Genomic DNA, 17,420 nt, shown 5'->3' on the forward strand with positions numbered 1-17,420 from the left:
TATTGACACCTTTTGTCCAAATTGGAGCACTTTAATTATTTTAGTCATGCATGTAATTTGTTGCGAACAATTTAAAACAATAATTCCGACAATCATATTCTTAGCAATTTGATTAGCTAAACCAAACATTAACCATCGATTTTGTTTGGACTGCAAGTAGGATTCTTCTTACACAAACCGTGGAATTAATTCATACTCGACTCGATATCTCGATTAAACAAGTGATCGCAGACGTATATTCGAACTTTGACTTTAACATTTCTGAAACAAGAGTCACCTGCTGGAGAATATATATGTTATCAGAATCAAAATATGAAAAAAATTTCAAGAAAATGAATTATTCCATATATGATGTAACAAGAATATACATAATATATTAAAAATAAATAAAATATTTGATGATTTCGACATTTTTGTATGTTAACATCAATCACTTAATTGTCTGGTTTTTTTGTTATTACATGATTAAATATATACAAAGTTTGAAATTCTATTGATGCACCAAGACAAGCCACTGAAAGTTGGTGCATAATTTGAAAAATAATATATTGAATGGTGAGTATATTTTAAAATGGAATATGTGTTATTTATAATATTAAAAAGTACATATTCTTTGTTTGTTTGTGGTGTGTACTTATTAGAATGGAGCCATTAATTCTCCACTTGCAAGTATATATGTTTCCACTTCGACAGACCAAATCAAGTGATTCTGTCATCATCCTTAGTGATCGATGAATAATGGTTCTTTCATTTAAAAATCAATTGATTTTTAATGTATTTTCTACGAAAAAAACAAATGGCAAAAGTCCATGGCAAAGAAGAATTTTCTATTACTACAAAACAATTACAAGAAAATTATAAATTTTTAACCAAACGAAAACCAAAACTATCTTCTTAATCAAACCAGAAACCGAAAATCATTTTCCAGTTTCAAATTTAATTTATATAATTTACATTACTTAATTTATTAATAAATTAAATTTGACCCTGAGTGCATATTTTAGTAAGAAGTTAAACATTCATAGTATTTTTAAATTTAATTATCAAACAATTATTTAAATATGTTTGATTATCTCAGGAATATAAAAATTTAAAAGCATAAAATTATTTTTGCAGATTACATCCTATATTTGCCACTGTAAAGAATATGAGTATGAAATAAAGAGCATTCACAGTCAACAATGTAAGATGCAGAGAGCCTTTGATATTCAGTTCTCTATTTCCATACATGGGAAAAACAAGATTGAAGATCAAAATTCGATTTACAATTATAAGGGGCAACTCTTGTAAAACGTCGATTTCTATATACAGAAGAAAACGATGACAGCATACATGAACAAAATGTTAAGCTTCCATTAGAATGGATAGGTTATATGCCCAACTTCTCTATGATAATCTCTTCCTAGCTACAATGTATTCTGTTAACCTCAAATATCAAAACTGGACTCTGAAATAAGCTCACAAGAGCTTGCTTTCAAATCAGGGCACTTGCTCGGGATTTACACTGGTATAAAACACGTCTGTACAGTTGAATATTCTCTGGCGTGACTGGGAGCTTGGAGGTTGACGGCAGTAAAAGTGATTATTCTCTGGTGCGACTGGGAGCTTGGCGGTTTATGGCATCAAATGCAAGCCACACAGAATTTATAAGCTCCTTGACATCATGGAAGCTGAAGTCAATGACTCTCTTGACAGAAGCAATGGCCTCTTTATTCTGTGACTCCTCAAACTTAACATAAGCCGCTTTATACATATCTAGCGACTTTTTGGCAGCTTCCATAGCAGAATTTACATCTTTTGTCTGCAAAGAACCTTGATTTAAATTTTACAGCCCAGATGTACTGAATGAAAGATGATAGAGAATGACGCATACTATCAACATCGACCCCATGACCAATCCGTGACCCGAATATTTTACAATATCTATGCTATATATAAAGCAAGAGCACTCTTTGGTGTCTCATGATACACCAAATTTTTTTCCTAAAATACCCATTTCCACAAAATCGTTATTTTTTTAATGCAACAAATGCAATGCAATAAAACAAAACTTCAAATATTAACTTTAAAAATTATTTTAACCTCTCATAATATTCCACACAAATTTTTTTTATATATAAATAAATATTTATATTTAAATTCACTTATATGCACGCAATTGCGTGCAAACGTTTGCTAGTACCCCAAGAAATGGCAAGCAATGTTTGCCAATTTCCAGATGACCAATACCATATAGAGTCAGAATGAAATGTATGGGTATCTCCTGCTGTTACCCCAGCAAAATTAGCAACAACATTTATTAGTTTATTTAAGATATGCAAAACATAATAATATAATAATTATGTGAGGGGTGGTAAACTAGCATATTCCGACCATAGCAGTGCTGTGGAGTGAACTATTTAATTGACTTCAGGAAGCCATATATCTTGTAATGAAAAAGTTCAGCCACTGAGCCAAGTACCCCAATATAGTTCTACATCATCACCGGTCGCCACATTCAAATGAAAACAATTGCTACAAAAAATAGATGCAAATAGCATAACCAGGGTCAATCGACTTACAAAGTCAAGCAGCCGAGCAAGGTTCGAGCGGTTGCGAGGAACCATAACATGATTCAATGCATGAGAATCATTGCCCTTAGATGAAGCGGCCCGCTCCGCCACCACTAAATTGTTGAAGTTATCAATATCAGATGCTGAAGATGATGGAGATTCACCTGATGTCCACAAGTGTCGCATGGAATCAATTAAAACACCAAAAAAAAATCAATCAGAACAGAGTGGGAAAAATTAGTTATTAAGTAATTCTATTTCATTGGTCTTAAGATCAAAACAGGGAGTACGAGTGTTGCTTTATTGTACAAGATTTGTTTCCTGAATGTGAACACACACCTTGGTGCCAATATAACGAAAAATTTATGTTTGAAATTGGAAATACAGTACCTTGAGGAAGCATCTGCATACTTGATTGCAAATCGCGCCAAATTCGGTGTGTACCACTGCTTTTGCAGTATACTATCTTCAGATAAGCCACTTCCACACATTTATAGGCCAAAGCAGCAGCAGCCAGTTCACAGCTTTTTTCATATTCATAGGCACAGGTTCTGAAAATTGAATGAAGTTTATTGTGAAGCTAGAAAATAGCCCTTAAGAAAGAAGCTTCGAGACAATGAAAGATATTGAACGATTCTAAAATCTATGCTTAAAACATGCAACGATGATCTTCTTCCACATCAAGCTTGTTATACTCATAAAATATTTTAATCTGTACTTCAACTTCAAAGTATCATCAGAAAGCTAATAATTAACTCCACTAGTCTCATAATCTCCTTCTCAGGGCAAAACTTAAAGAACGGACCCCCCCCCCCCCTCCTCTCTCTCTCTCTCTCTCTCCATTTGACACCTCACTATAGCAATTTGAAGAATAAAATCAACTATTCACTCCTCTATAGATACAAGTAGATTATACCAAATGTTCATTGCTAATTTTAGCATGCAAGTTTGGAGATTGAACATTAGTATTCCAAGTTCAACGGGCAATTAAAAACCAAAAAACAAAAACAAAAAAAGAATTGATCAAATAATATCAAATTGCGGAAGTAACTAACGATTAACCCATATACTTACTCGCAAAGTTTGGCAGCAGTACCATAGACTTGCATAAGATTAGTCTTCCAATCTTTTATGCTTTCACCGTTGCAGGCCTCTAAAAGTGAAGCGCCATGAAGAAACTTAAGAGCAGCTTTTAAGTATTCATAGTTACTTTCAGAGCCAAAACCAGAGTTCTGCAAAAGTTATTGAGAGTGAGAGAAAAAGTAAAAACGTGAACAAGGAAGATCCTGAATTAGCATACAACTCAAACAAGCATGGCAAAGCACGAGGATATTGTACATCATATGAATCAAATAATTGACACTTCCAAGAAAATAATTTTTTAAAAAAAGGAGACGCAAACAGATTAACAAGCAATCTGGAAAGACCATAAACAAATAACCTCAGATTAAGATGCAATCTAAAAAGACCTTGATCAGATCGGCATGAGATTTAAGTTGTTCAGCTTTTTTCAAAGCATCTTGAGCTTCTTTTAAGGCAGTAGAGAGAGGAAGAATGAAGACATTTTCATTCACAAAGCTTGTTTCTAGAGCAGCAGATTTTCCGTGATGAACAGATTTTATGCTAGACTCGTCTGAGAATGAATGTTTCACATTACTCAACACTTCAGACTGCACATGATAGTTGTCATCAACATCTATCTCTTCTTTCAGTTTTTCCTTTAAATCCAAAATTTCTGAGCCAGTAGATAGATCAGAAACCTTCTCTGCCAACCTCTCACCATGTGTTCTATTCCTCTTTCCAGAGCTCTGTTGAGGTGAAAATGCTTTCGATAAGTCCATGCTCATTTCCTCCTTTCTATGAATGCAATTAACAAGTAATCTGGGGGGACATTGGCCACATTGTTCCAAGATACCGCTTTTGTTATCAACCAAAGGAGTCTCTAAAAATTCACAAGGTTGGTTGCCACTTGATATATGTTCACCACAAGGTATTTCCACGGCAATACTTTCTCGAAAACCAGCGGTGTTTTTAAAGGATTCAACGTTACGGACGCCAGTGGTTTTCCCTTTCCGCTTTATCCCCAAGTCAGAATTTCTATTTACGCCCAAAGATTTCTTCCCACTCCCCATTGCAGAAAATTCATTTACTCTAGAACCAACCTTACCTGCACTATCCGATGTAACTGGTAAGACCTGATTCAGATAGGGGGTCCTCACAGGAGATGAGGAAACTGACTCCTCCGGTGAGCCTTTGACCTTGTCTATAAAACCAACTCCATTTTTACGGGAGTCAGAAATCTTGGAGCAGCTTGAAGTGGCAGCCATCGAAACACACCCCAAATCCTTTCTCAGCTCATCTATATCCTCCTTGGTCAGTGGTAACTTCAACTTAAGATTCTTTGACTGTGGTAACTTCACTTTAATATTCTTTGACTGTTCTTTTTCCTTAACACTGTTAGTTGATTTTTCATTACCTCTTGACAAAATAACTCTAGCGTCCGTAACCTTTCTTTTTGATGAGTCACCACCCTTGCTTCTTTTGAACTCATCATCAATCTGAGACACTCTGGATTTTTGTTCTCTCTGAAAATCAATATCCTTCTCCTCCTTTTTTATCGATTGCTGTGCCACTTCTCGATACTCTCTGTTGTCACAATCCATGAATTTTCTCTTCTTTATAGATACTTCTTTTCTACTACTTGCATTTATGTTAAAAAACTGACCATCTGTTAAATCCTGTATCTGGTCTTTCTGTTTCTTCACATGAATATGAAGACTACCTTTTTCTCTAAAGCTTGAATCTTTTCGTAAACTTAATTTCTTCTCCTCCTTTACAGATTCCTTATGGGGTAAATCAGAATTCAAATTGTGGTCAAGCCAATCCAGGTTTCTAGTGGAAACCTGGAAATTGTCCACATTTAGAGCATCCTTACTTTTAATCATTTTCACCGTCCCTTGAACATGTTGAAAAGATTCTTTCTTGATTTTTTTTCTCAGGTTTACAAAATCTGCAAGAATTAAATATTCGAAAACTAAATAAACAAATTCATAATTAAGACAGAAACAAAATTTGACAGCTTGGATAAATGACATACCTTCACCCGTATTCTCATCTTTTCTTTTGTTCAATCTGCCTATGCCAATTGCTGACTTTTTTGGATGTGGTACTTTGCATTCTTTAGTTGCCTCTGGTCCTGCAAAAGGTTGGTTCACCTCCTTCAACTTCGTGCTATTCATGGAATGGCGTTGGAACTTCTTTTGAACAATATTAGGCGGGGCCGGATAGCTCATGCTAACAGTGTTTGAACTTTCTTTTAAGCTTCGCCTCTTAGCTTGATAAGCCACTTTATCAGAAGTAAAGTTCTGGTGGTTGGGAGTAAAATGATGAGCACCAACTGAAGCCACTACAGGCATGGATGTGTCAGCATGTGCTTGAGCATTATAGTGATTTTCAGGGATTGGAACTGATAATGAAGCACGGACGGCATTTGTAGTAACGTCTTCACCAACGTCACAACTGTTCATTCCTGGACTGAGGATTAATACAAATTATCTCAAGGTTAGGGTTCATTACAGTTGATTTTAGAAAATAATGTACGTTGGAACAGATACATGATGAGAAAAAGACTTCGGTCATATGCACGTGCTGAACATTGACAAGGAGAGAGTTCATCCAAGGCACCTACAGCACTGGACACAAGTGGCGATAGAAACATAATACCTCCTCCCAAAAATTCACATCCTGTTTGACTATTTAATGGAGTTGACAGCTGTCTAAATTTGATTTGGTTTACTTAAATCTTTTCTATTGACAATATTTTATGCGTAGTTTTTCCAGATGATGAACTGTTGCATACATATAATTATATGTGATTTGAGCTAGCGCACCAGAGTCCAATCTAAAGAGCATTTAAATTTTCCTTTTGAAGCAAATGGATCTGTCTACACAAAATAAAATGCAAACACATAAAGTCCAATCAAGAGCTATCAAATCAAGAAAGAAGCTTACAGCCAGTTAAGCATGCTGCAAATCCACTTCTCCGGCAGTTGATTAGACTTTGTACCATATGGTAGAAGACGCCATTTCTCACAACGATCACAGCCAACCCAATCTTCCTGTATTAATACAGGATCCACCACTGTCCCCTCTGTCCCAGTGATCATTCCTTCCTTAAAAGGTATGGCTTCAGCAGAAGGCTCAATCACATGAGTTTCAGAAGAACTCTTGTCTGCGTATGTTTTATTACATGATTTCACCTTAAATTTATCAGTATATCCAGTCTCTTCCTTCGCAGCATCAGGATTAGAGTTCTTTGACCTGTCACCAGAAGGCCTTTCCAGTAAACATTTAGGGTTATCCATATGTTCAATACTGGTATCTAGCACATCTTTCTGGTTGGGATTCACCAAATTCTTTTTCTTTCCACTGTTCTTGACTTTCGGTGCTGCACACCCACCATCCCTCAAAATATCAGCAGATTTTGATGCCAACTTGGCACTATTTTGAGTGGCTTTTGGATTTTTATCAACAGATAACTTATTTACATCAAGAGATAACCCTAAATTATCGTGTTCACCAGATTTAACTTTCATACCAACTTTCAAGCTGAACTTATTCATGGCTACTTTAATACTTTCACCATCAGAAACATCAGAGTAAGATTTAACTCTGTTCCTGCTATCCTGACCATAATTAACTGAAATATCATTCTGAGAAACTCTTGTTAGATCTTCACCAAACTTGAGTCCATCACTATATCTAGATTCTTTCTGATCATACTTACTATAACTTTGGGTTGCTGTACAGCCTAATGAAGCATTCTCGACCAAATCACTTGACACTGATCTTCCATTCAACCTATCTTTACTTCCTTTCCTCTTCTTCAGTGGGACATCCTTCTCAAAGGCCCTAACATTATCAGGTGGGACATCCATCTCAGATCCCCTAACAACATCAGGTGGCCTAACAGCTTCTTTCAGAGGCTCATTAGTGCTGCAGACTGCATCAGATAAAGGTCTTGAGTTCAAGCCATTGAGAGGCTGAAGTCCGCATCCCAGGGTCTCATTTCCTGAAGTCTTCTTCTGTGAATCATTCAGATCTGGTATACACTCGTTTTCAGACTTCTCAAAATTTTCAAAGTTATCTGAAGATTTTGCTCTTTTCTCCTTTACAATATCTTTGTTCTCAAACCCAAGGGTGATGGCAGAACTCCCAGAGTTAATCTTGTACTCCCTTCTTGCAGAAGATTCTGTATCTCTGTCTAAGCTCAGAAAATCTTCAGAGAGAGGTGAAAGAAGAGAACCACCAGAAACTAGGAACGAAGTCATTATCTGTTTGAAAAGATTCAGAAATTAATGCTGAGTGACACAATATATCAACTAGAATGAGATTACTATAATCATCAGAGAAAACCTTAGGAATATGATGATACCTGTTAAATAATCTCTAAATAGCCAAAGTAGAAGAACAAGAACCGATTTAAATAAAAAAGAGGTCGCATTAATAATTGCAGTCACTGCAGTCGGGAAAATGAATAGTACCTGAAGAATATTTGCAGGAGATACATAAGGAGTCTCACCATATTCAAGCTTTATTCCGGCACTCTCCTCAGGACAATATTCAGTGGACGAAGATGGAGATGTAAGCCCGAGACTGTGTATTTCAGCATTATATTGTGCCACCATCTCTGAACCCAATTTAAGACGAACCTTCAGTGTTCTCTGCTCTGTTGGATTGTCTGACTTACTTGGAGGAAGTTCAGCTTTTCCAGTAAAAGCCTCAGCATCTTTATGAGAAGAATCAAATGTGTTTTCTCTGATTGACGAATCCTTAGTGGCAACTTTAAAGTTTTGGGACGGAAAAATACCGGGGGAAGAAGAAAAGACATTCCTTAGAGTGGCAGGCGCATCACTTAGCTGGGTAGAATTAGGGGAAGGACCCTGAGAGGTTTACACAAACCACAAAGCTGAGTAAATACGTACTAACCAGAAAAACAAGAAATATTTGCAATTTGTTTGTATACCTCTTGAAGGCAATTATCAGGAAATCTAGGCCTGCGGAAATTTTGAACCATGCGGGGGGATTTTGGTTGCGACAGTACTAAAGGAGAAAGCTGGTGCATGGGTAAAAATGAACCATATCCACCATATTTTGCCCCTACGAATGAAACAAAAGTTCAGATGTGTGGTCAATATTTTCCGATATGAAACAAAGGAAACAAAATCTCATAGAAACGACACCTACCCAAATTTTCCGCCGAAACCCCTCCCTCAAAATCTTTCTGAAAATGGCCAAGTAAACTTTGAACCCTGTCTCCCTAAAATAATAGAGTTTCAAACAGTAAGTATTGTCGTCAGTGGGCAAGATTACGAGAGCAAGGTATCAAGATCATAAGAGTATGCATCAATCCAAGATAGGAAATGCAGTAGTACAAAGCTGTAAAGTAGCTCATCATCACCATCAAAACACGTATTAGCAGACACCAAATGAAAAATGAGTTTGCATTGAAATGAAAACCTAGGAGATAAGCTCATTAGCTGCAAATTGGTCAGTTGACACTGTCAAAACATAGATAAAACAACGGTTTATTTCAAATGATCATTGATATTTCGTAGTGCCAACAGATCATAAGAATCATAATTTTCAACTTCCACCTCGTAAAAATAGGCTATCATTAGATTTCTTCAAACGACCTCAGAACTTCACACTTCATAATAACAGAAGCACATTCAATCCACTTGGAAAAGTAAAAAGATAAAAGTAATTTTCGAGCCTCGGAGGTTAAGTGATTCAACTATTCATTCCCACTAGTTAAACTTCAATTAAGCATTTCAGAGACAACCCCTAGCCCATTTAATTAAAAAAGCATAACAGTCATCCTAGGATCGGTCATCATCCATATGCACCAATTCACTCAAAGATAACACCTTTTTCTATCTTAATAACAGTAGTGATTGTCAACAGCAGAAAATGAACTCTTACAATGTAAGAGAGAGCAATGTCAGGGTCCGTTCTTCCATCGTCCTTGTAGTAGCAAGCCTCTCCTTCTTCAAGCTCTGGCGCTTGGATCATTCCAGGCCCACTTTCCCAACTCCCCATATTAGAAAAACTAATCGCAATCTCCACACCAAAAGCTTAAAACCCTAATTCATCCCCAATTCTGAAATCCAATGTATCACTCTTCGATTAAAAAATCAAGCTTCAGCCAAATAAAATACTCCAAGAGCCCGCCAACAGATACGCCCTTGATCCCCCTAATTCACAAAATTCAGAATCCCAATCCAAACCCTACTTGATCATCTAAATTCTAAAATATATAAAACAACCGTGTATATCAGAATTTTACGCGAATAAAAAACTGTCAATTCTACGAAAAGTTAATGCAATAACACCGATTGAATTTTTCTCTCCGGGCAAGTGACGATCGTATGAAATCCGAATGCAATGCTTAATTATTTTTTTTTATTTGTTGAAATATATATATACACACACATATATGTATATATCTGATACATATTTGAGTTTGAGAGAGAAGAGGTTTCCTTCTTTTCCTTCATTTTTTAAATTTATTCATTATTAATTGCTTGAGATAAAATATTTTAATTAATCGCCAATACCTAATCACTTACAAATTTGAGATTTTCAAATTTAAGTTATTGATACTATTATTTTTATTTTTATTATTAATATTATTATTATTACACGGATATTACAAATAAAATTAAAAATTAATTTGTGATTCTATAATTTTTTTCTCCTATGGTATTTTATGTTGCATTTGGGTTAGGCAATAAATGAAGAATAAATTTTATATTGTTAATTGATTCAATTTTCATTGATTTTGTAGTCAATATTAATTTTAATTCAACATCTTTTTTCAACTCATTCTCTATATTCTATATATAAATTTTTTTATATTTTAGTAAGTTCATGCGACATACAAGTTTATTTTCAGTTTTACTGTTCATAGTGTTTGTTAGCTAACTTTGTTGATGTAAATTTAATAGTAATTTTTGTATATTTCTATCTTTTTTCGATTTTTTTATCCAACTTATCTTTAACTTATCTAAAAATTCAAACTATTTCAATAAATCTTATCTAATCATTAACTTATAAGTTTCATATCCTAATAAAATAATATATATTTTATACACAAAACTATCAAACGAATTGTTTTAATATAACACGAATCGCGTGCCACATAATACTATTATGCAAATAAAATAGATTGTGAGGTGAGCTTTTGAAATTTCAGATTTTAAATTATNGCTCGAACTGGAGCTCAATTTAAAATATTCAAGCATTTTACGAGCTGTTGCTCGAAAATATTTTTCGAGACAACTCAAAAAACTTGTGAGCCGGCTTAATTCATTTACACTTTAAGTCAGTTGACGTCGTAGGACTACAAAATGATACTATAATTATTGAAGTAATATGGTGTTTTTGTAAATAGTAATTGATCAATGACACTTTTCGTGTAGATGATTTAACTTTAAATCATTAGTATGATTGAATGGTAAATTATTATCATGCCGAAATTTTACACATATGCCAAACTAAATTCATGTAAATAACTATCCTAGACTTTGTATATATTTTACTATTTTTACTTATATATCCGTTTTAATAACTATCTTTTATATCTTAATCTTCAAAGAAAATCCTCCCTCTATTGATTCGAATGATAATAATCACACTAGCGTAATGTATTTTTTTCGTTTGTGATCACAAGGGATGCCAGTTGAGCCAAAAGCTAATGAACAAATTCACGTGAGAACGTCTCAGGGTCGATTTTGTGAGACAGATTTACTATCCGACCGACCCATGAAAAATATTATTTTCTATGTCAAAAAGCAGGAATTTTCACTCCAAATAAAATTAATATTTTTCACTCCAAATATGGACCGAGTCAATATATCTTAAGGATATAAATCCTTAAGACTATCTCACAAGAGAACTACTTAAGCTAATGACATCTTGATCATATTTGAATATGAAGATATTTATTTATTCACCAAAAACTCAAGTGAGATGGCCTTACATACAATTTTGTGAGACGGATCTCTAACCTCACCCGATTCATGAAAAATATCACATTTTTATGCTGAAAATACTACGTTTTCTTTTAAATATGAATCATATTAATTTGTCTCATAAGAGAGATACTTGTATTTATTTTAGCCTGTTAAGCTCGATTTTTTTTTTCAAAAAAAATATTTATTTGGTGAAGGTGGAGCAAAATTCTTACCCACATGGCCACGTGATTAACAAAATCCAATCCAATTTGATTGACAATTTATCCGGCCGAGGTGGTGGGATGCTTTGTCCAAAATCCATAAAATCCACCAATTTTAAAATGAATATTAATCTAATTAAAAATAAAAATATATATTATTATTTTATCAAATACATTTCGTATTCTATCCAATTATTCTAATAATTTCAATACAATATCTACAAATTATGCCGCCAAATCAACGCAGTATAATAATATAATTTCTTTTACTATGCTAAGCTACTAGTAGTTATTATTTAGGAATCTCATTTAGCAATTAATTTTATCTCTAAAACTTATCAAATTATCTTTCCCAAAATATACTCACATTATCATTATATTTATGGGAAAAAAAATTCAAAATTAAAACTCTTACACAAAAATTAACAAGCAAAAAGTAACATAAATATTATTACATTTCAAAATATAAGTATTTAATCTAACTCCAAAAAATTCACGTGACATCTTTAAATAAATAGGGGAAATTGGGAAAATAGATGCGATCAAATTTTTTTTTTTAAAATGATTTTATCTAATGTATTTGAAATACAACGTAACAGATTATTTTTTAAAAAAAAATAATTAACCGAAGTTAGATATTAAATAACTTGTGTCGAGGTTGGATCGCGTAAAACACGTGGATAAAATAATAAACAAGCTTGGTCCTGGATAAGGAAAATATTTTTCTAGAGTTTGATTGGTCAAGAGTATGATGACGTGGCAACACTCGGGTGCAAGTCCCATGTGACTTGGCGAAGGGCCTGCTCATCCCAAATATTAGGGCTAGGGTTTTCTGACGTTTGATCCTAAATTATTGTAGATTCTTCTCCGTTCATTAGAGAAGCTCGCATTTTGATGCTCTCTGCTTTGCTTTCGGCAGCTGTTTCCTTCTCCGGGGTTCTGAGTTACGGTCACTTAGGCTGTTCTTGGTTTTAACATTTTATATAATTTTCAACTCGTATCTGCATTCTTACTTAGGCATCGTGATTTTGCTGTGATTCATTCATATAATTGATGAAATAGAATTTTATTGCTAAATGTTTCCGGGAAGGATTTATGCTGAAATTTGAGTGCCTTATGGTGGGAGGATTGTGTATATCAGTGGATTGTTTATTGGGTATGTGGGAGTGATGAATATTTAAATTTTTAACATTGCTCCTGCTTTTTTGTTTCCCTACGCTATAAGTTCTTTTGTAATTGATGTTAATTTTCGCAAAAGTGGATACAATCCAGTCGAGTGGGGTCCACGACAATTGACGGTTCAAACTGCACCGGGTCAGTGCAGCATAGCTGTAGGGACCCGGACGCTAATCAATTCTTAATCATCATGAGGATCAATTTACTAATCCAGTAATTAGGGTCATAAATTTTTTTTTTCTTTAATTGCGGAACGTAATGGAATCAAACTCCTATACATATCAGTATGAGAGTATAAATCTGATACAACATACAAACATCTCAAACTAAGGTTCAACTACTAATGTCAAGTGTCAAAACCCTATATACATCAAAGTTCGAAGTCTCCACTCTAATCACGATCTCTCCTCATTTCCTGGACCCTGATCCTGTCCCACCTGTTGTCATGTACACATACAAACAAGACAACAGCCGGATAACTCCGGTGAGAATATAATCCCAGTATAAATCAACGAACATGCGATAATATAATCAATATAAAAGTATGCAGTAAATATCAGAAATAAATGTCAAATCTGAAACATGAATCCATATAAAACTGTAAATAAACTCGTGACTCCACGTCTCAGACTAGACTCAATCCTAGTCTAGGGATCCCGGTTTCCAGATGATGGCATTCCATATCGAATATCCGTGATAGAAGAAACTCCAATTCTAATCAACATCGATATAACCAAACATCCAGTGTCTTGACCTATCCGTCACAGACCTTAGCACTTTCGCTAATACACTATCCTGTAACAGAGTGCAATGTGCCAATGACGATTCCATCACTATCCGGCACTTCTGTCACAAGATTACTCGTCTAATACTCGCCTATAACATGCTTCCTATAAATCAATAGAAACAAGCATATCAATTCAAATCAAGGCATCTAATAACAATCAGTATGTGATTTAGGGAAACTCAAGTATGTCCTACTCAAGTCGATCTCCCAATACCACATTGACTTATACTTTTCGTTCGTAGTCTCGGTCTGAAGCAATATAAGTTCTGACCTCAAGACTGTCTCTGTAAATCTGAAACGACATATCGAGAATCATAATATCAATATTCCATTCTCAATTCAATACAGAATCTGATCAGCCTAAATTTAATTCAAATCAATGGCATAACGGCACAATCTCAATATCCTCGTCAACACAATATCACCAGATATAAATTACAAATCATAACCCATATCTGATACAATCCATAATCAATCAATAATCCAAATCTGTCTGATTTTCAATCGATATAATCAGAAAATCATAACAATTCCATAATAAATCCGTTCTTCGGTCTGACTTCGATTCTACGATGTCTAACATGTCAAGAACATCATATATGAATTGTATCAAATTCCTACCACATCATATTTTCAAATGATATCAGAAATCAATAAAACTTACATCCTGTTGTAGCTGTCGACGAGAGGATCTCAGAACTGTGTTCAGATTAAAAATCAGATCGCCGGTACTTGAAAAATCAAATTTCTAGGCTTGGAGGACACTTGAGAATTTCTCTGGCAGAATTCTCGTTCTTGCTAAGGATTCTGGGGAAATGAGATTATATATATCAATGCATGACAAGTTTCCCACTCAAGTCATAATTGCACTTTAGTCCCTCAACTTTTCACTATTTGCAATTCAGCCCCCGCTCAACCTTTTAATTCAATTTCAATCCTAATTAATTACAAAAACCGTGGAATATAATTCATCATTCCAAAATTCGTAAATTAAATAATCTCGGATTAAAGTGATATAATCTCGGGTCTTAAAATTCTCCCCCTCTGAGACATGATTTCGTCCTCGAAATCTCAAGCAATCAAATCACAGGCAATCAAATCAGAAATAACAGAAACTAAAATAGTAAACTCACATCAGTGGAATAACTTTGGGAATTCCTGTCTCATATCTGATTCAGTCTCCCAAGTAGCTTCTTCAATGCCATAACGAGTCCACTGCACTTTCACAAGTGGGATAGTCTTCGTTATGAGCTGTTTTTCTTTACGATCAATAATCTGAATCGGTTTCTCAACATAACTCAGACTCTCATCAAGCTCGGCCTCATCTGGCTGGATAACATGTGAATCATCTGGGAGATACTTCCGCAACATAGATACATGAAAGACATCATGTATTCCAGAAAGAGAAGGCGGTAATGCAAGTCGATAGGCACGGTCTCCTATCTTCTCGAGAATCTCATACGGCCCAATAAAACGTGGAGACAACTTCCCTTTCTTGCCAAATCTGACAACTCCTCTGAAAGGTGAAATCTTCAAGAATACTCGGTCTCCTGCCTCAAATACCAATGGTCTGCGTCGAACATTGGCATATTTGGCCTGTCTATCTTGAGCTGTCTTCATTATCTTCTGAATCAGTTTTACCTTTTCTGTCATCTCTCTGATCATATCAGGTCCAGTCTCAGGAACTTCAGAGATATCATCCCAATACAGAGGGGATCTGCACTTCTTACCGTACAACGCTTCAAATGGTGCCATCTCAATACTCGTCTGATAGCTGTTGTTGTACGAGAATTCACAAAGTGGCAATGCATCTTGCCAACTAGTGCTAAAATCGAGCACTACGGCTCTCAGCATATCTTCCAATGTCTGGATAGTCCGCTCTAACTGTCCGTCAGTCTGTGGATGATATGCGGTACTCAGATGTAACTTCGTACCTAGAGCCTACTGCAAACTCTGCCAAAAGTGCGAAGTGAACCGAGGATCACGGTCTGATACAATCGACTTCGGCACTCCGTGCAATCTGACCACTTCTCTGACATAGATCTCAGCCATCTGGTCATACCTGTATGTCATCTGATACGGAATAAANCTTCAAATCATTGTACATCTTTCTGCCACCAGGATGAATGCTAAAACGACTGCGGTGCGCTTCTGTCAATATCTGTTGTCTCAATTCTGAAACATTCGGCACAACAATACGATTATTCACGTACAGTACATCATCACGTACCTGATACTCTGACTGATGACCTGCTCTGACCATCTCAATCGATTCCTGTACTTTCTGATCAACTTTCTGAGTCGCTTTAATTTTCAAAATCAGCTCTGATTCAGCTCGAATAGCATATAATCTCAGAGGCTAACAATCTGTTTCAAATACTAATCCAGACAAACAGCAATCTTCTATCAAACTTGAAACACCTATAGTCGATAAGGACAAAGAACATACCTTTCGACTTAGGGCATCGGCTGCTGCATTCGATTTTCCTGGGTAGTATTTGATTTCACAATCAAAATCTTTAAGTAAATCAAGCCATCTTCGCTGTCTCATATTCAACTCAGAATGTGAAAACAAATATTTCAGACTTTTATGATCAGAATAAATTTCGAATTTCTCACCGTAGAAGTAGTGTCGCCATATCTTCAAAGTAAATACAATGGCTGCCAATTCAAGGTCATGAATTGGGTAGCGAGATTCATGCGGTTTCAGATGTCTCGAGGCATAAGCAATCACATGCCCTTGCTGCATCAACACACAACTCAGACCTCTGTGAGAAGCATCACTACACGACAAAATCACCAGTACCTGAAGGGATAGTTAGGATCGGGGCACTGGTCAATCGTTTCTTCAATTCCAGAAAACTGGACTCACAGTCTTCTGACCAAATGAACGGAGCATTTCTCTGTGTTAACTGAGTAATATGTTTAGCAATACTCGAGAAATCCTTAATAAATCGACGGTAATATCCTGCCAAACCCATAAAACTGCGTATCTCTGGCACAGATGTCGGTCTAGGCCAACTGATCACGGCCTCAACCTTGCTAGGATCCACAGAAATCCCATCTCCAGATATAATGTGACCCAGAAATACTACCTGTCTCAACCAAAACTCACATTTCGACAGTTTAGCATATAACTTCTCAGCTCTCAGAATTTTCAACACAGTTCTCAAATGTTCTGCATGCTCAATCATATTCTTTGAATAAATCAAAATATCATCAATGAATATGATAACAAAACCATCCAAATACTTCTGAAACACCCGGTTCATCAAACCCATAAATACAGCTGGAGCGTTAGTCAAACCAAATGGCATGACAATAAACTCGTAGTGTCCATACCTGGTTCTGAACGCTGTCTTCGAGATATCAGAATCTCTGACTCTCAGCTGATGATATCCAGATCTCAGATCGATCTTGGAGTAGATAGAAGAACCCTGCAACTGGTCAAATAAATCATCTATACGGGGCAATGGATATTTATTCTTTACTGTTGCTTTGTTCAGTTGTCGGTAATCAATGCAGAGTCTCATTGAACCGTCTTTCTTCCTTACAAACAGTACTGGAGCACCCCAAGGAGATATACTCGGTCTGATATAGCCCTTGGCTAGTAAATCCTCCAACTGATCATTCAACTCTTTCAGTTCAATCGGTGCCATTCTGTACG

General features: G+C 35.5%; 1 protein-coding gene across 1 annotated transcript; it reads right to left on the reverse strand.

The window, feature by feature from the left end:
* Positions 1-1,182: 1,182 nt before the first annotated feature.
* On the reverse strand, positions 1,183-10,040 carry LOC140980506 (cysteine-tryptophan domain-containing zinc finger protein 3-like). The gene is made up of 11 exons (XM_073446357.1): positions 9,537-10,040; positions 8,799-8,871; positions 8,578-8,711; positions 8,096-8,494; positions 6,564-7,885; positions 5,650-6,086; positions 4,022-5,562; positions 3,627-3,784; positions 2,943-3,103; positions 2,562-2,716; positions 1,183-1,801 (listed from the first exon to the last, which is right to left on the reverse strand). The coding sequence occupies exons 1-11, from the start codon at positions 9,651-9,653 to the stop codon at positions 1,583-1,585; spliced, it is 4,716 nt and encodes a 1,571-aa protein (XP_073302458.1). The 5' UTR covers positions 9,654-10,040; the 3' UTR covers positions 1,183-1,582.
* Positions 10,041-17,420: the final 7,380 nt, after the last annotated feature.

The sequence above is a fragment of the Primulina huaijiensis genome, chromosome 7 (genome assembly GCF_012295235.1).
Source record: "Primulina huaijiensis isolate GDHJ02 chromosome 7, ASM1229523v2, whole genome shotgun sequence".
NCBI classification, from domain to species: domain Eukaryota; kingdom Viridiplantae; phylum Streptophyta; class Magnoliopsida; order Lamiales; family Gesneriaceae; genus Primulina; species Primulina huaijiensis.

Coding starts and splice junctions, on each gene's coding strand:
- LOC140980506 (XM_073446357.1), bottom strand. CDS start 9,653: ATGGGGAGTTGGGAAAGTGGGCCTGGAATGATCCAAGCGCCAGAGCTT. Junction 3,104..3,626: donor ACTGCTGCCAAACTTTGCGA/GTAAGTATATGG, acceptor TTCAATTTTCAG/AACCTGTGCCTATGAATATG. Junction 2,717..2,942: donor TATGCAGATGCTTCCTCAAG/GTACTGTATTTC, acceptor TGTGGACATCAG/GTGAATCTCCATCATCTTCA.